A 23,951-nucleotide genomic window follows, 5' to 3' on the forward strand; every position below is an offset into this window, starting at 1 on the left:
ACATCTGAAGGCAGCCATGTTTAGGGAAGCTTTTAATGTTTGATGTATTACAGTATTTTAATATTTTTTTGGAAGCCGCCCAGAGTGGCTGGGGAAGCCCAGCCAGATGGGTGGGGTATAAATAATAATAAATTATTATTATTATTATAATACATTCGTCTTCTATTTTCCTGTTTTTGTTTTCTTACATTTGGAGTTTCTGGCTACTTTTAAAAGATTTTTTTTAAAAAAAATTGAATTTGTTATAAAAATGTAAAGGAAACGGCACTAATATAGAGGACATTTCATGAAGCATAGCAATATCAACAGGCCCAGCAATGAATATAAATTTTATTAGATGATTCCGAAAGTACAGTTTTCATCCCAAAGTGGTTAGCCAAGTGGCCAGCCTGTGACCTGTAATTGTTTTCTTCATCAGAAGCAAACTTAACGAAGGTGTACCATGTGTCCCGAAATTTGTTTAGTCCAGATCCCTTTCCCAGAGGTTTTAGGTTTTTGTGCTAGCTGTTCGTTTAGCACTATAGGGGATTCTGGCTACTTAGCACAGAGTCCTCATTGGGTTGGTTTTTTTGGGGGGGTGTCCCTCTTAGACTTTTCTTTTTAAAATATGTGTTTGCTTCGGCCAACTCCAGATTGTGCTGATATCTCAGTTTCTCCGAGCCCCACTAAGCTCCATTCAGCACTCCCCACTCACATTTACTATTACAATGAAGGCTGTAGAAAATTGCTACTTGCAAGTGAACCAAGTTATGCCTGTGAGTTATGCTACTGCATACGACAGAACGGAATAAGTCACACTGTCCTATTACAGGCTGCTTGCTGTTGAGTCTTTGGCAACCCCCCACTCTCCCTTTGTGTATGTACCAAGTAACCCAACTGGCTTTTCTTTCTCCAAAGCGAACTGGTCACTTGACACCAAGCTGTGGCTAAGTCTATTTTAAATATATGTCCTTCCTTTCTTCAAGGTTGTTGGAGCAAAAGTGGTGACTAATGCTCGGAGTCCAGGAGCGCGGTGTTACGGTTTTGTGACAATGTCCACAGCTGAAGAAGTGACAAAATGCATTGCCAATTGCCACAAAACAGAATTACATGGGAAGATAATATCTGTTGAAAGAGTAAGTGGTGGTTCTCTCTTTCCCTTCACGCTTCAAACAAAAATAACCTAAGGGATGTTTTCCCAAATGTTACTTCTTTTTCTAACAAATAAACGTAATTTCAGGCAAAAAATGAACCTGCTACAAAGAAGCTATTGGAGAAAAAGGATAGTGAGGTGAAGAATGAAGCTTCAGCCAGTGATAGGTAATATGCTTTACACTTGTTTTCCTTTCATTTTAAAAACATGTTTTCAGGTTGTTTTTTTAACAGTGTGAACTGTTTTTCCCCTATGTACTTTTTCTGTTTGAAGGAATAGTTGCATTCTTAACTTAGAAACACACACAACTTCCTGAGTGAGGATGCAGTACTGGAAAACCTGCCTGAAAGTGCAGGTGCTGGAGCTACATACCTGGTGTGAAAGGACTGCATCTACAGTCCTCCCAAGATGTGTGCCATTCGGAATGCACATCAGACTCCTTTCCTCCAAAAATTTACCGCGTTGGGAAGATGAGAGACAGCTTGGCACTCTGTCTGTCCATCAGGAGAGACCATTCATACATATAATATTTATTCTTATATTCTGAATTTTTGCCTTTCCAGAAGAAACTTAATACATGGGTGTATTTTATTGATGTAATCTGCATTGCCATTTCAAGGATCTATAGACTTAGCCTGAGGTTTCTTTGGGAGACTGGATAGGAGCAGCGAAAAACAGGAGTGCGTCCTCTGTATATATTTCTCTCTCTCTCTCTCTCTCTCTCTCTCTCTCTCTCTCACACACACACACACACACACACACACACACACACACCCATGGCCCAAGTGTAGCAGGCAGGCAAGACTAGCCGCTTGAATCAACTGATTCAAGAGACCCATTTTCACTCCCTGTATTGCATCCATTTCAAAGCCCCAACAATCAGTCAAGGCTTCAAAGCACAGTTTACAGCTCTGTGCAAGCTCTGGTGAAAAGCTGATGGTTTGGGTTTGCTGGAAAAATGGGACTTCAAAGTGCCGTACAAGCGCACACACCCCTTTTTGGCCCAGCTCCATCTTTGCCTATTGCACACCTGACAGCATATGAGACAGCAGGTGGGCATGGCTTGGCCAAATGGGGAGCAAAATTGGGCCCACAGGCCAGAGACCTGCGGCCAGAGATTAGTCTGACTCAGACCCATGTATCAAATTGAGCCTCATTGCTCTGTTGGGTTTCCTTCCCTCTGTCTTCTTTCTTGCAAACCTCCCTTTATCATTGTCCCCTACTGCCCCTACCACCCAAACGACACTCCGGGGATTTGGTGTGGTTTTTCTGTCTTCAAAATTGACTGGAAATTGTCCTGTTTGTGGATTTTTTTTATTGCTGATACAGTCACCCTGGGTTATTTAAAAGGTGTTCACAGGTATGCCATAGACATTGCCACAACCAGGAGAGGGATTGCATTGCTGCCCTGCTTTTCCTTCCTGCGTTTTGAACTCTCTGGTTTTGCAGGTCTGCCAGTGTGAAGAAGAGCGAGAAGGCTGACCCGAAAGAAGATGCTACAAAAGGAGAAGAAAAAGATGAGAAGGGGAAAGAGGAGTCAAGATCTGGATCAGTGGATCAGTCCAAGACACCGAAATCAGGTAAATCTACTAGGCTGCCGCATTGGGGGAGGGCGAAGAGTGTAAATGGCTGGTCACTGTCAGGTTTAGAACATCAAAACCAGATTTCGTGTTGAGTATCTTAATTCCCACCCCTGTTTTTATGTAGGAAGCAAGGGTACAGAAAGGACTGTGATAATGGATAAATCCAAAGGCGAACCAGTTATCAGTGTGAAGACAACAACTAGGTCAAAAGAGAGGGTAAGTGGAACCAGAGCATTTCCCTTGATATGTGTAACTATATAAAGGTTTAATGAAACATTCAACTTGGCTCAAAAAGTTTTAAGCTTCAGCTGATTAGAAGTACGTAGATCCTAGTAAATCTTAGACAATAGAAAGGGCAGAAGTTTAGATTGGGTTTTCTCCTTTATTAAAAAGCCAACCAAATCTTGTCAGAAATTACCTTCATTTATGACTCCCTTGCTTCAGTTCTTTAAATTTTTTGTCCAGCGGGAGAAAGAGGCATCCAGTTATCAGTTGCCTCCTGCAACTACCTTGCAGAAACTTGCGACACAGGTTCAAAGAATTATGATAGTATCTTAAGTTCTACTCAGAATAGACTCATTGGATTAATGCACTTAAGCCAGTTTTGTTAATTTATGCTCTATGATTTACACGTATATCATTATTATTTATTAAATTTGTATGCCGCCCTATACCCATAGATCTCAGGGTGGTTCGCAATGTAAAATTACAATATAAAAAACAAGCCATCGTTAGCTTACCAGCGCTGGCTAAAATCGCAGCATGTTCTTCCAGGGCTGCCTCTACCTCTGCAGCCTTTTCTACTAATGCTCCCTTAGCTGAGCTTGCAGGGCTGCAGTGCTATCTTCACCAGACATCGTTTCCAGGTACTATAAAGATGGAGGTGGCTCTTTGCAGGAGAGTGCTGTCCCTCCCATTGGATAGAGAATACAATGGAATGCATCTAATCCAACCTAGGGCTGGGCAATATCTGCTTTTCAACAACATGATATATCGGCAGCTAAGTATTGTGATATGCTGTTATATCACAATGTCTGCAACGGGTGTCAGTTGCTTCTTCCTCAACACCTTAGCCAGAAGGTGTGAGTACTTCCTTAAACTGCTCAGCTGCAGGACAGGAAGCTGTATTATTGTATTTTAATGGAATTTTTAAACTGTTTATTTAAGTTACAGATACTTTGTTTATAGTTGAAGCGATAGCAAGTCATATTTGGCCAGGATTTTGGAAATGTGATCTGTATAGAAACATGAAATAATCATTTATTTTTAAAATTAAGTCCCTTTAAGTAAACTGAAACCAGATTCGGTCAATTTGAGTTGCCTTGTGCTCCAAGATCCCTTCTTGGAAGCCGATTCAGACTGTTAAGAGTATATCATTTTCTCATAGCAAATGGGCCCGCATTCATTAAGCCCACAAACAGCACAGGACACATTTGTGAAGGTTGTGCAGTAATTCTAAAATTTTGGTGTACTGCTCAATACCCACTACCTCACACTGAAGACAACTTTGGTGCTTATAATGCCGGGAAATGTTTTCGTAAATTAGACATTTAAGAAATCGATTATCTCACTGGCATTCTGAAATTCAGCAAGAACAAATTTGGGGCACAGCTGGTCTTCTCAAAAATGGATATCAGGAATTCAGATTGGGGAAGAGCATCTCTTTCATCTGTAAAAGCATCAAATGGCTGATTCGGTTGGGCAGTCTGCAAATTGAAGTAACATATTGGGGTTGCTGAAGTCTAGTCTTTGTCAGTTGTCTTCCGAAGAACTTTTGGAGTTTGCCATTTTTTGTGGCAACTGGATGTTGTTTATTCTGGTGGTATCCTTACACGGGGAGCTAGCCAGGCGTTCAGTGATTTTGGACAGTGGGTGTAAGATGCTCACATTAGTAGTCATAGGACCTTTGTTTTGCGAGGCCTCCTCCGGAGGATGTTCTGTCTGGTTGAAACCTAGTTCCTCCTCATCTAGATATCTCATTTTAGTCCAAAAGCCCGGAGAGATCTCCTTGGGGGTGGTTTTCCTTTTAGGGGGCAATATACTGCCCTCCCTTATGTGTTGTGCTTTCATAATTAAAGGCGAGTTTATCTCTGCCTTTACCTGGAGGTTATGTGGACACCAATCTGCTGAGTCATATTCCTGTGTAGGAATCATTTTGGAGGAAATCTGGCCCTTTTTTAGATCACCCTCCTTGGTATCGTTATATGCGTCTTTCCCAGTCAGTCTGATTCTTAGTGTTTCTGGTCTTTCTAGAATTTCAGCTTGGATTGAGGACGAGAATGACCAGAATTGACTTATTAGAGTGTTTTCTTCTGTAGAGAAATTGTCCTTTCACTCGCTCACAGGGCATTCATATTGGAGTTGGGTTTTTCCCCCCAGAGTGAAATTGCCCTAAAATCATACTTTTCTGTTAACTTTTTACAATTCTGGGTGTTTTCATTTAGAGCGTCAAGAGCCAGGATCGCAAATCGGAGAGTAGAGAAAAAAGCAGAGAGAGGCCCTTCAGCAAAGGCAGAGATCAGAAACGGCTGAGCGAAGAGCCACACCGGTAAGATCCTGTTTGGGCAAAACAAATTTTGCTTCTCAAACAAATTTTCTCCACCACCACCCTTCCCTTCATCCTTCCCTTTTCCCTAAATGGTAAGCATGTGATATATATTTCTGTACTTGGGTCAGCACCTCACAGGCTAACAGTGAACAAATAGGGCGTGCACACACCCCAGTTCAGCAGCTAGTTTTGCTGGTGATCTACTATGGATGGACCTAGGGGTCAAGACCCCAAAGTACCCTGCCTGCAGAACCACCCAGCCACAATCCATCGCTTTCTTTAGCCTGCTGGATTGGCAGTTGGGGCAGGCAGGCAGGCAGTGCTACTCGTGGAGACAGATTTGTTCCTAGAGGCCCTGTGCTTGCTTGAGCCTCACCCTAATGGCTCATCTGTTAACACTTAACTCCTCCTACTTGAGGTCTGAAGTAGCCTGCATCTTATTTTTAAACCTTGGCTCTGGTGGCTCTCTGTGGCAGGAGCCTAGAGAGCCAGAGGCAGCATCCGTAGCAGTAGATGTTTCCTCACCACCTGCAGAGTGAGGAATAAAAGGGTTAACTTCACATACTTGACATCGTGTCCATTCTGCCTTCAAATGTAGAACAAGGAGGTTCTGCCCTTGAGCTCTAGCCTGGACCACAACCTGTGCGTGTGTTTCCTGTCTCACTCCGGCATAGGTAAAGAAAGACTTCTCTTGATGCTGGCAGAGCCTCTTAGTTGGCACTGACAACAGAGCTCCTACCTAGTAACAGCCTGATGATCTTCTGTTCGGCTCACGATCATCTAGCTCTGGAGAGGAAAGGAATAAGCCTTGGGAATTCTGACACTTTTCTGCTAAACCTGGATCCTTTTTGGCCACAGGCCTAGAGAAAGGACAGCAGTGGGTCACCATGGCAGCCCTGTGACAGATTGCTCAGGAAGAGAGTTTTCTGGAGCTAAGAACCAGGAACAACCAGCATCTTAGATGCAGGCTCCACCTCTCCTCAAGATGTCTGAGGCCCTCCTGACTCTTGGGACATTAAGCTGGTCATCCAGTCCTAGAGATTCCCACAGAGTATTTCCCAGAAGATAACCGGATGCCTTGATTCTGTAAAATATCGCTCAAGAATCCAGAAAAAGGGAATTGATCCATGTTGGCTCGGGGAAGACGGAATTCCAAATGCACAGTTCCAGCACCATTCCCTCCAGTTGTAAGGTGCAAATGACTCCAGAATTCAGCAGTGACAAGGACACGGAGTCAGAAACTACAGTACTGCAAATTGCCTTCCTGGGTGCCACGTGTATACTTGAAATCTCGTGTAATGGAGAACACTGTCTGAAAATCCTGTAAAGGTAAAGGGACCCCTGACCGTTAGGTCCAGTCGCGGACGACTCTGGGATTGTGGCGCTCATCTCGCTTTACTGGCCGAGGGAGCCAGCGTGTAGGTTCCTGGTCATGTGGCCAGCATGACTAAGACGCTTCTGGTGAACCAGAGCAGCGCACGGAAATGCCATTTACCTTCCCGCTGGAGTGGTACCTATTTATCTGCTTCCACTTTGAGGTGCTTTTGAACTGCTAGGTTGGCAGGAGCAGGGACTGAGCAACAGGAGCTCACCCCGTCGCGGGGATTCGAACCAACGACTTTCGGATCGGCAAGCCCTAGGCTCTGTGGTTTAACCCACAGCGCCACCCACGTCCCTTCAAAAATCCTGTAAGCACCCTATAAACCTCTGGAAATCCAAAAACAAAATACACCAAACTCCACCACAATTGTTCCTTCCAAACCTCCTTTCTCAAACTCCCAACTCTCCGCAGGTCACAAAGGTCAGCATAAAAGCTCATGGGATTGGTAGCTGTTTCTCACTCTTTTCGGGCCATTTTTGCACCTTTTCGCAGTGTGTTTATTTTCCAGTGCACGCAGTTGCACGCAAGTCGAACGCGTGTAACTGGAGAGACACCTGTACTAGCAAAAGAGCCAGACCAGGTTTCTGGCTCATAGCCTGGGCATTACTAAACCTGAAGCTGCCAGGCCCACTGATGGAGCAAGACCTGAAGAAGCAGAGCCAAGATCCCTCACCAGGTGCCTTCCCTGGGCTGGAGAAGCAGTGCCTCCCTTGATAACATTGCAGGTCTGGTAGGAGAGGGAGCAATGGAATGCAGGAGAAGTGCCCATCTTTCAGGCCAAAGAATTGGCCGTTTTGAGTACTCCGAAAGGGAGTGGACTGGAGGCAGAGTCCAAAAGGTCTCAGCTCAGAGCAAGATGCTCCCTTGGAGGCATCCTAGGTGCTTCAACAACAGACCTGCCTTGGCCGTTTGCTCCTCCACAAAGTCAAGGTATGTCCTCTTTGCTGATGCTCCAGCAGCTGCATGTTAAGCTCTGGATCCTGGGGATAAGAAGAATGAACAGTGCAGAATTCATTAAAGGCTTGGTGATGGGACCCTGCAGAGCCACTGTCAGATAATGGACCAGATGGGCAGATAGACTGGCCTAGTATAAATCAGCTTCCGGGTTCTCATCAGATCATGTTCAGCCAGAGGCACCGCCAGGGTTATACTCCCATGTCTACAGCGTCTCAGGTTCGTGGTTTTCAACAGCTCTTCTCCATCTACAGACCCCAATGTCTAGAACTGCGTCGAAAGGGCTCTTTCTGTCTCCAAATCCCCCTCAGTCCAAAGTCTGCAAACCTCATGCACCAGGCTCACAATTCGTTTCGATTCCATAGCACTCTGAGGAAGCAAGGAGGACTTCCACACACGTAATAAATCATTTCTTGGGGAGGGGGTCTCCTTTATTTATGTTTCTGCTGCCCACATATTCCCCAGCTGAAACTCAACTGTAGCTTAAAGATTTCCCCCAGCCCAGCCCGAAAACCCTTGGAACGCCACCTCTGACCTGTTACAGTGCACTTCTAATCACGTCTACTCAAAAGTACTGTTGAAATCAATCCCAAGTAAGTGAGGCTAGGATTGCAGCCTTTGAGAACTTACCCAGCAAGTGGTGGTTTTGGTGCACCTCATGCGCAAGGATGTGCGGAAAGCATCTCACATCAGCCAAGCAGGAAGAAAGAAGAGGTAACTCGGCCGCTCACTGGCACAAACAGTCTTTCATCCAGTTCGACATGAAGCCAAAGACTTCCTTCTGGAGCTTGAAAAACCTGGTGGTTCTTCAGATTCTTATCTATATTTTTATATGTAATTGTATTTTTGTAATACAGTGGTACCTCAGGTTAAGTACTTAATTCATTCCGGAGGTCCGTACTTAACCTGAAACTGTTCTTAACCTGAAGCACCACTTTAGCTAATGGGGCTTCCTGCCGCCAGAGCACGATTTCTGTTTTCATCCTGAAGCAAAGTTCTTAACCTGAAGCACTATTTCTGGGTTAGTGGAGTCTGTAACCTGAAGTGTATGTAACCTGAGGTACCACTGTACTTTTAAGAGGTCTGTTGTTGCTTCAGTTCTTTGTACGCCACATTTTAAATATATCAAGTGGAATAGAAATGAAATAATAAACGATGCTGCGAAGAAGCGGCTTGAAACGTTATTTTCTCTTTCCGCCCCCTGCCAGGTGCCAACTTGAATAAAATGGGGGGGTTAATCCCCCCCCCTGCATAATCGATCACAAGACGCAGCGCACACCCACACCATTGAATGGCAAGGCCCATGAACTTTGGCCTCAAATATTTTACTGAGGGGGTGGAGGGATCTCGGCCCCTAGGAGTTGGCTCCTATGCCCCCTGTCCATCTTTAGTTTGACAAGGGTTTGTGCTGATTTCATGATGACACTTCTGTTCGCAGACCCATCATTCTGCCCCCATGGTGATCAGTTCTCCTCTTGCCTAAGGGTTTTCCCAGTCCTTCCTTTCTTAAAGAGTAATCTTCATTTATCATGTATTTGCTTATATTTATATCTTGCCTTTTCTCCGAGGAGCTCATGGCAGCAACATCCTCTGCTCCTATTTATCCTCTGTGAGGACCATGCTGGCAAAACCTAGGTACTGAACGTGTCTCCAGGACATATATGTTGAAGGCGTTATGGCATTCTGACAGTCTGTATCCTATTGTTCTTTAGTCGCTGTGTTTGTGAAGGCTGTAGAAGGATTTTGTTGAGTACTTGGTTTAAATTGTGTAAATTTTAGGTTGCATTTTCAGCGTCTCTGTATGCTGCTTGAAAAAACTTAGTCGCATGCACCATATCCAAATGTTGTAAATAAAATTTTTAAAAACAAGCCCATCCCTCAGGAGTTGAGGCCCCTTAGGTCCACCCTCAGCAGGCAGATTGGTTTAGCGTAAGAAGTCAGTAGGGGGAAACGCCACCAATGGAATTGCTGCCCACTCAGTGCCCCTCACTACCACTGTGGCCCTTTGGGTGTGATGCCGGAAGGACTCTTAAGTAGGACTGCTGCCTTGGCTGCACCCCTCCTTGTTTCAGGCATCGCATTATCTCCCTCTTGCCCCTTCGGATCCCTTCTTCAGCAGGAAGGGTCCTCCTAACAGGTTCTCTTTAATTCCACCTTGTGATGTACTGTAGACACTTTTCTTGTACATCCCTTTTCTGCCTCTTCTGCTGGGTGAATGTGAATGGAGGTGTGTGGCATGAGGTTCTCTTCTGAACACACATGAGAGCAAGCAGACCTACAACTACCACCCATCATAGAAGGCTGTGCTGTGAGGCTTACGTAGGCGTTCATGTGAGTGTGGAGGGGTTTTGTTATGTTTTGTTTTTGCCACATACAACACCCTTTTTTAAGGGTCACCTGGGAGTCCTTTAATAGCTAATGGTTTTGTGAGGACTTTTGTAAAGTCCTGCACCTCCTCCACATCCTGAAACAGAAGTTTCACTCCTGGTTTGGGATGTCAAAGTTTGCTGGCTCTGCTTTTTGATGGAAGCAGAGTTTAATCCTTTTACTACCTGCACTCACACTTGCTGGAAAGAAGGAAACAGAATGGTAAGTCTCTTTACCTTTACAGATTTAGGCAGCTATTGAAGACACACCTCTTCTCCTTTGACTGTCAACGATTAGGCTCTTATTATAGTCAAAGCCTCTCATTTTCTGAAACTTGGGAAGCCACAATCCCATCAAGTTTGAAAATAGATCCTTTATGTGCTCTGCCTATTTAATTACATAATCTGTGCATCAAGAAATAAGTAAATAATGTGGTCTGATGTTAAGAACTTTGTACAAACTTGGTTTGTGCAAATATTTTGTTGCTGCTTCTGCCTGAAAATGGAAGGTGGTTCAAATCACTTCTGCTGTTTGTACAATTCCTGTTGTTTGGAGGGGGTGTGTGGCTTGTACAGTTAAGCTCTGGCTTAAGAAAATAGGCCTTCCTCGGACCATAAAGACTCAAACTCATGTGAGTTCTATCTCATGTGAATTGAACATAGTAGGAAATCATCTTCAGTGAGGGCTAGAGAGAATGAAAGATGTTTGTTATTACCATTTTAGAACAGTTTGTTACAAGACACATAGGCACCCTCCCCCCATATGTATGTGGTTAAAAATAAATCGAAATGGGTTGTTGTTCTTCCATCAAAATAATGTAGCTGTTCAGCTGAAACCACAGCAGTACAAAACAAACAAACAGATGGAGCAGTTGAATAAGCATCCATTTAAAGGTACAGCTGTTTTGTTCCCAAAGCAGCTAACCGCAGAAAGAAAGCAGCTCAATCAATAAAAAATAGCAGAATACTGTAATCAAAATATCAGAATAATGCTTTGTTAACCAAACTTAACCAATATTCAGATGTGAAACAAATCAAAGCCACCTTTTTGTCAAGCGCAGTAATACAATAAATAACGACAACAGCCTTCCCTTCTGGCCTTGATGTCCCCAATGTTACCTTCGTTCCCATGATGTTGGGAGCTTGTGTTCCACAGAGGTGATCCCATGCTACCTGTGGACTGAATATCTTTTCAAGCCTGTGCTTTCTGCCCCCTCCCCAAGGGAGTTGTGTAAGGCAGGTGAAGCAACGATTGGACCTGTTAGAGGGATGCTCTAGACGCTGCTCTAGATAGTCCCAGTCAGCTGGCTGCTCAGTGCCAACGGGAGTGAGAGGAGCACTGGGAATGATGCAAAATAAGCAGCTTTAGGCTCTTGGGTTTCCAGCTCCTCATCTTGCCAGTGTCAGCATTCCACTGCTTCCACCATTGCTAGAACCCCCTCTGCAGGCTGATGGTCTCTGCTTGAAGGCTGCAAACCACAGGGTAAGAGCCAAAGGGCTGGTGAGGCAAGGGCTTTTTACCTGTAGAGAGAGGAAAGGAAGCAAGACACACCCTCGGAAGCTGCCCCACTTCCGACAGACTTTCCCTCTCGGCCTTAAACCTTTACATGGGCGCTAAGGCTCCCATCTGTGGGGGGTGGGCCTTCATGAAATTTCACCCGCCTCCTTTTAAACCAGGAACCGTGACCGGCAGAAGCAGCGCTTGCACTCCATCTGGGAGCAAGAGGAGCGCGAGAGGCTGGAGATCACCCGGGAGAAGCTGGAGTTTGAGCGGTCGCGCCTGGAGAGAGAGCGGATGGAGAGGGAACGCCTGGAGAGAGAGCGCATGCACATCGAGCGCGAGAGGAGGCGGGAGCAGGAGCGCATCCAGCGCGAGAGGGAGGAGCTGCGCCGGCAGCATGAGCAGCTGCGCTACGAGCAGGAGAGGCGGGTGGCCCTAAGGAGGCCGTATGACATAGACGGGAGGTAAAGCTCGTCTCTCCCCATGAGCAGACTTCAGGAAATCCCTCTGGTTGTAGAGGGAGGCGTGGGAAACTTGTCATAGTCCCAACAACATCTAGAGTTGGGTTCAGTGTGGTGCCTTTAGCTAGGCAAGCACTGCCCTTCTACCAGCCTGCAAACTGCATATATGTGCTTTTGGAAATTGGAAGGCGGGGTGTAAGTGGGTTTCTTTGGTGACCACACCACTGTGATCTTTGAGACAGATTTACCCAACGATTTACTAACGATTTTAACTGTTTACAATGGTTTTTAAGATAAATTATAAATTTCCCCCATTCCTTATTAAAAATTTTGGTGTTCCTGATTTCCGATTCTTCCCGTCATTTTAGCCATTTCAGCATAATCCATCAACTTAGTAGAACTGGTGGTTTAATGGTGAATTTTGGACACAACGGAGAGGTTAAAAGATTTGGAGTATCATAAAAGGCGCAGGAGGAAATAATTAACGATAGGACCCACAAAGGGGAGGAGGGAAGTCCAGGAGATTCTTTAGAATCTTGTTATATAACTTTACGCATGCATAGAAATTGAGTCCCATTCTTGGCAGGAAAGCGTACCTGCGAGAAGGAACAGGATGCTTCCTGTCTATCAGACTAGCTCCAGGACATGTTTTTCCTGCCTGAACATTTTTGGCACGTTACTAATACAGTCTTGAGTCAGCAGATTCCCCTAACAATATCCTTTCGTGCTCTTTTTAGGCTTTCTTATCAAAGCATATACTAGGGGTCTGCAGTCATTTGAAGAGCTGTATCGGTCTCTTCATCTATCCTAGCGAGTCAGGACATTCCACACAGTTTGCACTGCTCCAGAGTGGGAAACCTAAAAAACATTGAGGTTTCCCACTCTGACATTGAGGGAAACGGACCTTTTTTTCCTGTGAAGCTGTCTCTTTGCCACAGCAGGGGCATTTATCATCAAATTGTAACAACTGTTGCATAGCCTGATGAAACGAATAACAAAGGATTGGGAGGAGGTGAATACTTGGGGGCTTAATTTAGATTAAAGCAGGGAGTAGCCACTGCAGTGCCCTCCGGGTTCTGTTGAACTACATCTCGCATCATCCCTGCCTGTCAGCCATGCTGGCTGGGGTTGATGGAACTTGAGACAACATCTTAAGGGGGTCACATGAGCTGCCCCTGAGTTAAAGCATTCAGTTAAGTGAATTATATTATATGTACTTTAGCGATTGAGGGGCAGAGTATGGTAATCTCTTCTTTATCAAAGCCGTTTTATTGTCCATGGGATGTCTTTATTTCCTTCGATCTTGTTTTGTCGTGTTGATATATCAAGAACACGGAGTGGCTAGAAACCTCCTGTCTTGACCTCTTCCTCTACCTCCTTCCTGCCCCCCTGCAGGAGAGACGAACCATATTGGCCAGAGGCAAAGCGGATGGCATTGGATGACCGCCATCGCTCGGATTTCAGCCGCCAGGACCGGTTCCATGACTTTGATCACAGGGATCGTGGGCGGTACCAAGACCATTCCCTGGACAGGTGAGCCAGCAGAGTGATGAGCTTTGCCTCCTGCTGGGGGAGATGCTTATTTATAATAATTTATATGCCTTCAGCGGGTGGCGCTGTGGGTTAAACCACAGAGCCTAGGACTTGCCGATCAGAAGGTCGGCAGTTCGAATCCCCGCAACGGAGTGAGCTCCCGTTGCTCGGTCCCTGCTCCTGCCCACCTAGCAGTTCGAAAGCACATCAAAGTGCAAGTAGATAAATAGGTACCGCTCCAGCGAGAAGGTAAACGGCGTTTCCGTGCGCTGCTCTGGTTCACCAGAAGCAGCTTAGTCCTGCTGGCCACATGACCCGGAAGCTGTACACTGGCTCCTTCGGCCAGTAAAGCGAGATGAGCGCCGCAACCCCAGAGTCGGTCACGACTGGACCTAATGGTCAGGGGTCCCTTTACCTTTACATAAGCCTTCAACAACAAAAATTCCCTAAGCAGGTTATACAGCTCAATTTCTGAATTGTGTCTTACCCAGACAGAAATTTCTGGGAAGGATTGTCTGGGGCGGGGGAGATGTGAAGAATACAGTGTCATTCCTACCTAGGGCATCCTAGTTGAAAGGTGTGGTATTTATTTGGGCACCTCCAAAATGAGCCAGTGTTCACTAGCAAAATGCCTTCTGTGGCAAAGGGAGACGAGGACCTGTTACTTTGCAGACAGGGTGGCTCTAACAAGCCTACACTGAGATGCCATATCAGTCAGCCCTCGAGTCTACCTGTAACTCCTCTGGAAGGGAGAGCCTTCTCACCACCTGCTGGAGAATCCACACACCTCTTTTCATCTTTCTGTGTATTGTAACAGTAAGCTGCTTTGGGAACCAGCCTTGGATTTAAAAAGCAGTATATAAATCTGGGAAGAGGACTCTTCAGGTGCCACTAGGCGACAATTCTTATAATTCTTATAGACCTTGACTTTTGGGGCTGAAAGGAGTTCAAGTCAGCTGGGGGTGGCGTACAGTTTCTGCACCCTAGGATAAGTATGGATTCTATCCTTAAGCAAATGTGGCAGTTGAGTGAGAGTAGCATGAATTTCTTCCTCTATCCAAGAGGAACAGGTTGCCGGTGCTCCTTTAACCTTGAGCCTGATGTCGATTATATTGTTCTTTGCAGGAGAGAAGGGTCACGAGGAATAATGGGAGAGCGAGACGGACAGGTGAGCTGTGTTGGTTGTGAGCCTGGTAATACAAAACCACTTACCGTATTTTTCGCCCCATGGGGCGCACCTAGTTTTTTTGGGGGGAAATAAAGAAAAAAATTATTCTCTCCCCCCCCCCCCCCCAGGCGCGGGGCTGGGGCGGGGGAAGCCTGAGCTTCCCCAGCCCCCAGAACAGGCTGCTATCCGCAAGCCTAGTGTGATGGGATGTTGAGCTGCTTGTGCGTAAAGTTCCTAGTCCCTCAGTGTTTGGCTAAGTCCACAAACCACTGTCTGTAACGGAGCTCCATAAGCATGGCTCCGTCAGTCGCTGGCAGAATCCGACAGTGGGCGTTTACGGAATTTCTTCCAGCATAACAGCTCCTTAACGGAAACACGTCTTCTGGACTCTCTACGTGACGATTTCCGGCGAGGAGTGGGTGTCCCTATAGGAGGTCCTGAAACCTCCTCGCTGTTCTCGCTGGAATTGTCTCTGAGCCATTCTTCTGACTCGCTTTCCCTTGGAGCTCTTTCTCGCCCCCTGCTGGTTCCCTCCTCCACTGATAAGTCTCTCTCAACCTCTGGGAGCCCTTGCACCACCGGTTCTTCCGATGACAGTTCCCTGACACCTAGGGAGCCTGGCGGGAACTCCCGGGAGCTCCCAAGGCTTGCGGATATCTTCCTGAAGCCTGCATTCGCCCCATAGGACGCCCACACATTTCTCCTTCATTTTTGGAGGGGGAAAAGTGTGTCCTGTAGGGCGAAAAATACGGTAAGACTAAAAGCTGCTTGCTTTCTTCGAGTGCATGACACCATTTCCTGTCTCTGCTCCTGCAGCATCACACAGATGACCACCATGGGGGACCAGAACGCCACTCACGGGATGGCTGGAGCAGCTATGGGTCTGACAGGCGCTTGAGCGAGGGACGGGGGATAACCCCGCATTCCCGGTGAGTGTGCTGAGGTGGTAGTGGAGCAGCCGCCACACCAGCGCTTAAGTCTTGGTGTCCTTGCATATATGGAGCAGCTTAACTGTTTTTCTTAATAGTTTTGTCGCCCAAGAGGCTCACAGTTGAAGAAAGGAGTGTGTTTTCAGCGGGGCAGAGAGTTGGAAGGGTCTAGACCCGTGGTTCCTAACATGGGGCACACGCCCCACAGGAGGGCAATTTTGATTTGGGGAGGGCAGTTTGAGAATGAGTTGTTAACAGTTAATGGCCTTTTAGGCTCCCTCCCCATGAATAGTTCACTTTTTGAATAATAAGAATTATATGCCCATCAGGATTTTAGAGGAGCTGAGGTGAGGCATGGCCAAAAAAAGGTTGGGAACCACTGGTCTAGACCCAAGGGTCATCTAGTGCAACCCCTTGCAATGCAGGAATAAGAGGTTGGGTAAATAATGTTGCTGAAAACACAATCAGCTTTAAAAGAAAAAAGAAATATTGGATCTTCGTTACCAATCTGCATTTGAAACAAAAAGCAGTCTTGTTTTTTAGATTACTCCTGCTGACATAACAGGCAATCTTAGAGGGTTCGATCCTAAAGGGAGGATGTTTTTCAAGATAGTGCTTGCCATCTACATTTTTCTTTTTTAAGTACTTGTATCTGTTAAAAAGAAAAGTCCGCTGCAGCGTAAGGTGTTTTTTTTTTTTTTAAATAACTGATTAAAAGCCCTGCTTTCATTCCACCTTGAGAAGACACTCAAGACTTGCTCTTTGGCGAGTTGCTGAAGAAAGTGTATTCTGCAACTGAGGGGGTCAGGCACTAGGAATGTCACTCTGTGGCAGTCCTGACTCAGCCTAAGTGGGAACTTACGTTGAGCCTTCATTGTGGCAGAACATGAAGGCTTTGGGGCTGCTTTAAAGCTTTATAGGTCATCAGCACACTGAAGTGAGCCCAGAAGGAAACAGGGAGACTGTGTTGGAGCTTTGATACATTCTGCCCAAGCACCTTCCGAACGAAGAGGTGAAAGATCCTGCAGCAGCTGGAGATTCGGAGCCATCATAATAGAATTTGATTTCCATGATCTTACCTAAGGACATTAAAAACTGCCTTACAGCAGCAGGGTTTGCCAAGCTTTTTGGACCAGGAGGCACATTTGGAATTTTGAGAGGGGGCTATGGGTGCCTGTCACAAAATGGGGGGCTGCCACATCTAAAAGAGCAGCAAAGTGAACTGAACCATGAAATGGTGTTGGCATGCCTTTACCTGGTGCAGTTTTTCTAGAAAAAGAGGTGCCAGAACTCTCCATGGACACCTCCCTTGTTCTCTTACGACGGCAGTGGCGCTTACCTGACAGGTGCCGGAACCGAGTTCTGGCTGGGGGAAAAATAAGCGCTGCCCTTGCCCCATCAGCTGTCCTGTTAAATGGGGACAGGGAGGCCCCTGCATCGGCCACTAGCTCACTCACATAGAGAAGCTGTTTTCTTCTCTCCACTGTTCGGAACAGGACATCCAGTCCTGGCATGCAGTGAAATGTGGGCATGTTTCAAGGTGTGTGTTTGGTATAGGAGAGGCCGAGCCAGTGCAAACAGGAACTGAGCAGGAATTGCAAAAGGGCCTCTAATTTTGGATGGGATACCCAGAGAAACCTAGGACTTGCCGATCAGAAGGTCGGCGGTTCGAATCCCCGCGACGGGGTGAGCTCCCGTTGCTCGGTCCCTGCTCCTGCCAACCTAGAAGTTCGAAAGTACATCAAAGTGCAAGTAGATAAATAGGTACCGCTCTGGTGGGAAGGTAAACGGCGTTTCCGTGCACTGCTCTGGTTTGCCAGAAGCGTCTTAGTCATGCTGGCCACATGACCAGGAAGCTGTACGCTGGCTCCCTCGGCCAATAAAGCGAGATGAGCACCGCAACCCCAGAGTCGGCCACAACTGGACCTAATGGTCAGGGGTCCTTTTTAGGAGGCAGCAGCAGACCCACAGATGCCACTACAGTCACCTCTGTCTTGATGGAGTGAGGGTCCGCCTAGTCCCTGCATCCCGTTTCCAACCGCTGTCAGCTACGGTACTCCCAAAAAGTATCCCAAGCATAGCACGACGGCAATGCTGTCCTCCACTGCCTGTCCCCAAAATCTGGTATTCAGTGGTGGAACACAGAGGCTCCATTTTTCTATCATGGCCCAGAGAGAGAGAGAGAGAGAAATAAACTTTCAGGAAATATAGCTATCAAAGTTGAGAATTCAAAATATTTGTCTGTGTGTGTTTTGAAGGGATTTAAGTGTTTTCTTCTGCAGGTAGATTAAAAAAACCAGTGTCTTTAAAATAAAATAAACTTCTCACTTCTTTTTTTTTCCAGAGATGGGCGTGACTGGGGGGATCATGGTAGAAAATTCGAAGATCGCTCCTGGCAGAGCAACAATGGGGGTGCGATGGGGCGAGATCATGACCGGTGGCGAGGTAACTCTCTTCCTGTTCAGCTGCTGGGTTCTCTCTCTCTCCCCGCCCCCATAGAAAGTAGCCCCATAGAAATCAGTGGACCCAAGTTGGTTGTGTCCTTCAGTAGGCCCAGTGGTGGTTACTTGTCCGAAGAGCCTGTTAGATAGACAAGGGAAGGGTGGAAGAGAGAAATCCATTAGAGCAGCGTTTCTTCACCAGGGACGATATCTGAAGGTTGGGGAGAGTGTTTCCAAAAACGTGTGCTGCAGAAGTAAGAAAAAGTAAAAGTCGCAAAATTCCAATCCGTTCGAAAACTGAAATAAAATACTTAAGAGAAGCTAAGTTTTAAGGGGGGCGTGGGGTTTTTATGTTGGCTAAAGGGGCACATGGGCTTCAAAAGGTTGGGAGACACTGAGCAACAGGGCATGTTTGTCGTTACTTGGAATCCTGTGGAATTTGCCAAGCTGCTGTCTCTGCCTCAGTTCCTGCTCTGTAAAATGGAAACATTTATTGCCCTACTCGATAGGGGTACCACCAGGACTCTTTAGCCTTGCAGGCTCACAATCACTCTGCTTTCAAAGCTCTTGGGGGGGGGGGGCTTTTTTGGCCTTTTTGCTGTGGTTCTAGGGAGAAAAACACGATAAACTAGGCTGAGAACATCTCAGGTGTATTTAGTGTGCCCTGCCCTTAAACTTCCTCTTGGTTTTTCCCCAGGTGGGGGCAGAGGGAGGCGTGGCCACATCTTTCATCGAGGCGGAATGTCTGGGTAAGAACCCTCTTTCAGCCTTGCCTTCAGAATTACTTACTTCGTAAAATTAATAATTGTTGTTATTACTGTTCTATATTTATATATACCCTGCCTTTTCCCTGACGGGGACTCAAGAGACTTACACACAGCTTGATTGTAAAACAAAAACCCTCAAATCAGGTTTAAAAAATAATAATAATAATAAAACAAGTTTAAAACAAGTTTTAAAAAATCAATTTAAAACATTTAAAAGATTAAAGTAAGTAATAAAGCAACTACATTTGTCTTTTTTCATGTTCTGTGTTGCATCCGACTGCTCTCCCCACCCCGATCTCAGAACAACTCTTTCCAAATCTACCTCCCGGCTTCACTAATAAGAGTGACTATTTTTTGGCACTGCGTTACCTAATTGCTGCCTTACACACACATCCTGTGAGGTCTGGTGGCACTAGAGATGCCACTGCCATTTAATTTCCTTTTCTGGCTGAGCGTTATCTAGTTGACAGTTCTTGTTGCATAACCTCCTCCTCCAGCAAGGCCAAACAAACCCACAGCCCCACTGCTGCTGTTGCTCCTTTCGAGTTCCACAGTGTTGATTTCTCTTTTTAAAAAAAAGTTCAGTTTTAACTATTTCATGTTCACCTTGGCTTATGACACCTTTATTTAAAGAAAAGAGAAATACTGTGCACAAGCACAGGTCAAAAACTTGATTTCCAGGTGCGGGAAACTGCAGTAGGGAAGAGAGGGCTCAATTCATGTTTGCAGGTTTCCCACGGGCGTCTGGTCGGCCTCTGAGAACAGGAGGCTGGACTAGATGGGCCCATTGGCTTGATCCAGAAGGTTCATCTTACGCTGTTAAGTGTTTGACCCAGTCTTGCTCACGAGGGCAAGAGTTTCCTTGCCACTTTCCCTGCACCTGGTGCTCAAATCATAGCTGTCAACTGTCCCTTATTTGGCGGGAAAGTCCCTTATCCCAGCGCTGTGTCCCGCTGCTGTCCCTTATTGATGATGTCCCTTAAATTTCCCGGGTTTCAAAGGAAGCAGCTCCTCTCCCTCCCTCCCTGCCGGCCAGGGAGGAGGGAGGCTCCAACTGTGTTGCTTGGCTGCGTTGCTCACCCCATAAGGAGTCTAAGAACGACTGGGGGCTGGAGCTTGCATGCTTTGTGCCGATCAAATCGGCCGCGTTGCCTGGGGACTCTCCTTTGCTCAGCGCTTCCCAGCGGAGAGGTGACGGTGGTTTTCCTTGCTGCATCCCCTTTGCCGGGTTGCTGCGCTGTGGGAACCACCGCTTGAGGCTTCGTTTGGCTGCTGGCTGGGTTTTCTGCCTTTGGCTTGGAGGGGCTCAGAAGTTTAACAGACCTGTGCCCGGAAAATCCCTTATTTTGGCTGCTGGTCCCTTATTTTCAAGGCTGCTGGTCCCTTATTTTCAAATCTGTAAGTTGACAGCTATGGCTCAGATGGACCCCTCCCACACATCCCCCAAAGCTTCAGGACCCCGCTGCAGATTTGAGTCCTGGCAGACTGAGATGCAAGGCAATATGCAAAAACTTTTATTTGTTTGTTTGTTCCCCAATTTTTAAAATTGATTTTCCAAAAATGTAAACAAACAAAAATCTTAACCGTATTTAAACCAATCTTAGTGACGTTGTTAAGTGACTTCCTCGAATCCCCCTAGTTGAATTTCAGTGTATATCATTTTAAGTTTTCCAAAACCAATTTTCTCATAAAATTAACTTAATCACTTTCTTTCTTTCTATTTTAGCTTTAAACATATTAATTCCTAACATTACATATTTAAATCCTAAGCCTATTTGATATTTGGAAGCTTTTCCAATTAAGTTATTTTAACATATTTAACTAAATAGTCTTTGAATTTCATCCATTCCTCCTGGTACTCTTCCTCCTTCTGGTCACGAACTCTTCCAGTCAGGTCGGCTAGCTCCGAAAAATCCATCATCTTCATCTGCCATTCCTCCACTGTTGGGACTTCTTGTGTTTTCCAGTTCTTAGCTAACAATTCTTGCTGCAGTTGTGGCATACAAAGACAATCTAACATCTTTCTTGGGCAATTCCAAACCTGTTATTCCAAGAGGAAAGGCCTCTGGTTTCTTAATAAATGTACCGTATTTTTTCGCTCTATAAGATGCACCAGACCACAAGATGCACCTAGTTTTTGGAGGAGGAAAACAAGAAAAAAAATATTCTCAGAAGCCAGAACAGCAAGAGGGATCGCTGCGCAGTGAAAGCAGCAATCCCTCTTGCTGTTCTGGCTTCTGGGATAGCTGCGCAGCCTGCATTCGCTCCATAAGACGCACACACATTTCCCCTTTTTAGGAGGGAAAAAGTGAGTCTTATAGAGCAAAATATACGGTATATTTCAACATTTTTTTCAATTCATTATAAATCTTCTCCCAGAAGTCTTTCACCTTGGGGCAGGTCCACCACATATGATAAAAGGCACCCTCCTTTTCTTTACATTTCCAACATCACTGTTGTGGTAAACCTTTGCTAATTTTACAGGGGTTAAGTACCATCTATACATCATTTTCCATAATATTTTCCTTTAACACCGTACATGCTGTGAACTTGACCCCTTCCTTCCACAATCTTTCCTAGTCTTCAAACATTGTGTTGTGTCCCACATCTCTTGCCCAGTCTATCGTTACGGATTCAACTTGTTCATCCTTAGTATGCCATTCCAACAATAAATTAGACAATTTTTTCAAACTTTGGAGTCCAACAGCTCCGTTTCCAACTTACCTTTTTAAAACTTTTGTTTGTTTTATGTTGGTTTGTGATCCCTTCCTTAGGCGGGGAGGATTCTTGCCAAGTGCCCCGCCAGCCCAGGCGTCTCACAGCGAAGAGTCACAAGGAGAAGGTTTCTCGGGACAAGACAGAGGAAGCAGGCCTGGCGACCCTCGCTTCAGCCGCCGCTACTGAATGTTCCAGCATTGTTGTTTTTTTTTAACTGTACAAATGGCAACAGATGGGGGAAAACACACACACACACACTACTGCTACTCCTCCCCACCCCCACCCCCAGTGTACCACTGACTGTGACTTTTAAGTTAACCTTCATCGTTTTACTTCATAGCTCAATATGTGAAAGAAACAAAAGCCATTCGGGTTTTTTTGGTAACGTGTATTTTCTGTACGTGACCCTCCCCCCCTCCGCACGCACACACACACAAACTTGCCCTCCTCTCCCCCCTTCATTAAAAGAAAATGTTTCTTTTACGGGGCATTCCATTTTCTATAAATAAATAAATAAACCCAGTTTACAATGACGTGGTAGCTGATTTTTTTTGGTAGTCTTTTGCATGATCTTGGTTCTCCCCACCCCCCACCCCCAAATTGCATATTTTGAGGAGGGGTGTTGGAATTGCAATCAAAATTAGAGAATAGGAGGATGAATGGAGCGGTCTTAAATTTGAAATCAGTTTTTTGCTCCTGATGGAACTGGGAATACCGTATTTTTCGCTCTATAGGACGCACTTTTTCCCCTTCAAAAATGAAGGGGAAATGTCCTATGGAGCGAAGGCGCCATAGCCCCGCGACCCTCTCCCAGCTGGAGAGGTAACTAAAGCAGCCCCCCGCGACCCTATGGCAGGAGCCTCCATAGCCGCGCATCACCTCTCCAGCCGGGAGAGCGCGCGCGGGGCTAAAGCAGCCCCCCGCGACCCTCTCCCGGCTGGAGAGGTGACGCGCGGCTATGGCAGGAGCCTCTCCGCTGCGCCTTTCCGCTGCTCCCTGACCTGCTCTTTGGGGCTGGTGGTGGGCTTCCCCCCGCCAGCCCCAAAGAGCAGGTCGAAAGGAACCTTCCAAGGTAGCCGCCTGAACGCACCTTAAACGGCACCTTGTTTTAGAGCGGAAAAACAAGAGGGGGAAAATTCTCCCACTCTCTGCGCAGCGCCTCCTGCCGCTTCGCTGAAGGGGCGCTGGGCAGAGAGCGGAAGAATTTTTTTCCCTTGTTCTCCCCCCTCTAAAACAAGGTGCGTCCTATGGTGCGAAAAATATGGTAGATCTTCTGTTGAGTAACAAGTCTTATATATTGCTTGTCTGGTGACATGTTCAGCAGGCAATAATTTTGAACGCATACACAGTAGTGGTGTGCTTCAGATTCAAGTGGGCTGCTTTGGGTAAGTGACCTCATACTGCATCACGGTGTGGTACGCTGCTTTGACATCATCTGATAGGAAGTGCCTACAGAGGGTGGTGAATACAGCACAAGATGCTATGGGCTGTCCCGTAAAGCCACTGGATGAAATAGCGGAAGAAGAGTGAAGAAAATTCTCAGGGATGATTCACACCCTGGCCAGCACTTTCTTGATCTCCTGCCTTCAGGCAGAAGATATAGAAGCATGACTAGTCGTACCAACAGGGTAAAGAACAGCTTCTATCCGAGGGCTGTTAGGCTGCTGAATGAAAAGCTAACAACAGGGCAACTGACTTTGGGGTTTGGTGGGTGTGCGTCAGTAAACGAGGGGAATTAAGACTTAAGCTGAGTGGGGGGTGCTCGTGTAATCTCACTGTATACAAGTTGTACAAGTGACAATAAAGTATTTCAATTTGGGACGTGTGGAGCTTGTCTAAAGCAGGATCTTTCCGAAGCGCAAACCTCTGTATAAAGTTGAAGACAGTGTCCAGTGTTACTCCTTCCCAGAATAGACCCATGGAAATTGGTCAGCACAACTAGCTCAAATCCATTCATTTCAGTGGTTCTTTTCTGATGTTACGGTAAAAATCTGGGTGCGAGGCTGCTCAGCTACCCAGCTCGTCGGACTAAGTACGCGGGTCCCTGCGGAGGAAGAATGAGCTCAGCCGGAGACAGGAGCAAGCTGCAGAAGATCCACGTTTATTGCGCAACAGGTTCAAGGCGAGATTGAACCGCGAGAAAGGGGTGACATAAACTTTTGAAACTTCCCTCCATGTCCCAGAATACAGTGCAAAATACATCCCAGTTACATCATGAATACATTAAAGAGAGGTTGGGTTACACAGATTACATCATGAATACATTAAGAAGAGGTTGGGTTACACAGGATTAACATATGGAGGAGGGAGGGGGGAATATGCAGAGCTGGAGATATGCGCAGATAAGCACATCCTGATGAGAAGACAATGGTCCATGTACTGGCATTTCCTGGAGGAAAGGCTTGGCAGAGTGATTTGACAGGATTAGGGTCTTGACACCTTGCTTGAGGGATTATGGAGGACAGGGGA

General features: G+C 46.1%; 1 protein-coding gene and 3 long non-coding RNA genes across 4 annotated transcripts in view; 1 reads left to right on the forward strand and 3 right to left on the reverse strand.

Annotated features, from left to right (window-relative positions):
- LOC310753654 overlaps nucleotides 1–11,635 on the reverse strand; it is a 318,231-nt gene extending 306,596 nt beyond the window's left edge. The window contains exon 1 of the long non-coding RNA XR_014543427.1: nucleotides 8,638–11,635. This is a non-coding gene — a long non-coding RNA (uncharacterized lncRNA). The remainder of the gene's footprint in view (nucleotides 1–8,637) is intronic.
- Nucleotides 1–22,013, forward strand: part of LOC310753304 (scaffold attachment factor B1-like) — a 38,164-nt gene extending 16,151 nt beyond the window's left edge. The window contains exons 10-21 of the mRNA XM_083594444.1: nucleotides 966–1,115; nucleotides 1,220–1,299; nucleotides 2,582–2,712; nucleotides 2,840–2,931; nucleotides 5,160–5,263; nucleotides 11,642–11,929; nucleotides 13,322–13,459; nucleotides 14,585–14,627; nucleotides 15,444–15,556; nucleotides 17,901–18,001; nucleotides 18,695–18,746; nucleotides 21,539–22,013. Coding sequence (XP_083450570.1) covers nucleotides 966–1,115; nucleotides 1,220–1,299; nucleotides 2,582–2,712; nucleotides 2,840–2,931; nucleotides 5,160–5,263; nucleotides 11,642–11,929; nucleotides 13,322–13,459; nucleotides 14,585–14,627; nucleotides 15,444–15,556; nucleotides 17,901–18,001; nucleotides 18,695–18,746; nucleotides 21,539–21,668 — 1,422 coding nt within the window. The 3' untranslated portion in view covers nucleotides 21,669–22,013. The remainder of the gene's footprint in view (nucleotides 1–965; nucleotides 1,116–1,219; nucleotides 1,300–2,581; nucleotides 2,713–2,839; nucleotides 2,932–5,159; nucleotides 5,264–11,641; nucleotides 11,930–13,321; nucleotides 13,460–14,584; nucleotides 14,628–15,443; nucleotides 15,557–17,900; nucleotides 18,002–18,694; nucleotides 18,747–21,538) is intronic.
- LOC310753627 lies at nucleotides 13,404–15,500 on the reverse strand. Its single transcript, XR_014543399.1, has 3 exons — nucleotides 15,378–15,500; nucleotides 13,887–14,666; nucleotides 13,404–13,527 (listed from the first exon to the last, which is right to left on the reverse strand). It is a non-coding gene; the product is annotated as an uncharacterized lncRNA (long non-coding RNA).
- LOC310753644 overlaps nucleotides 20,136–23,951 on the reverse strand; it is a 62,114-nt gene continuing 58,298 nt past the window's right edge. The window contains exon 2 of the long non-coding RNA XR_014543417.1: nucleotides 20,136–20,894. This is a non-coding gene — a long non-coding RNA (uncharacterized lncRNA). The remainder of the gene's footprint in view (nucleotides 20,895–23,951) is intronic.

The sequence above is a fragment of the Podarcis filfolensis genome (assembly GCF_964270895.1).
Source record: "Podarcis filfolensis genome assembly, chromosome: 18".
NCBI lineage: Eukaryota > Metazoa > Chordata > Lepidosauria > Squamata > Lacertidae > Podarcis > Podarcis filfolensis.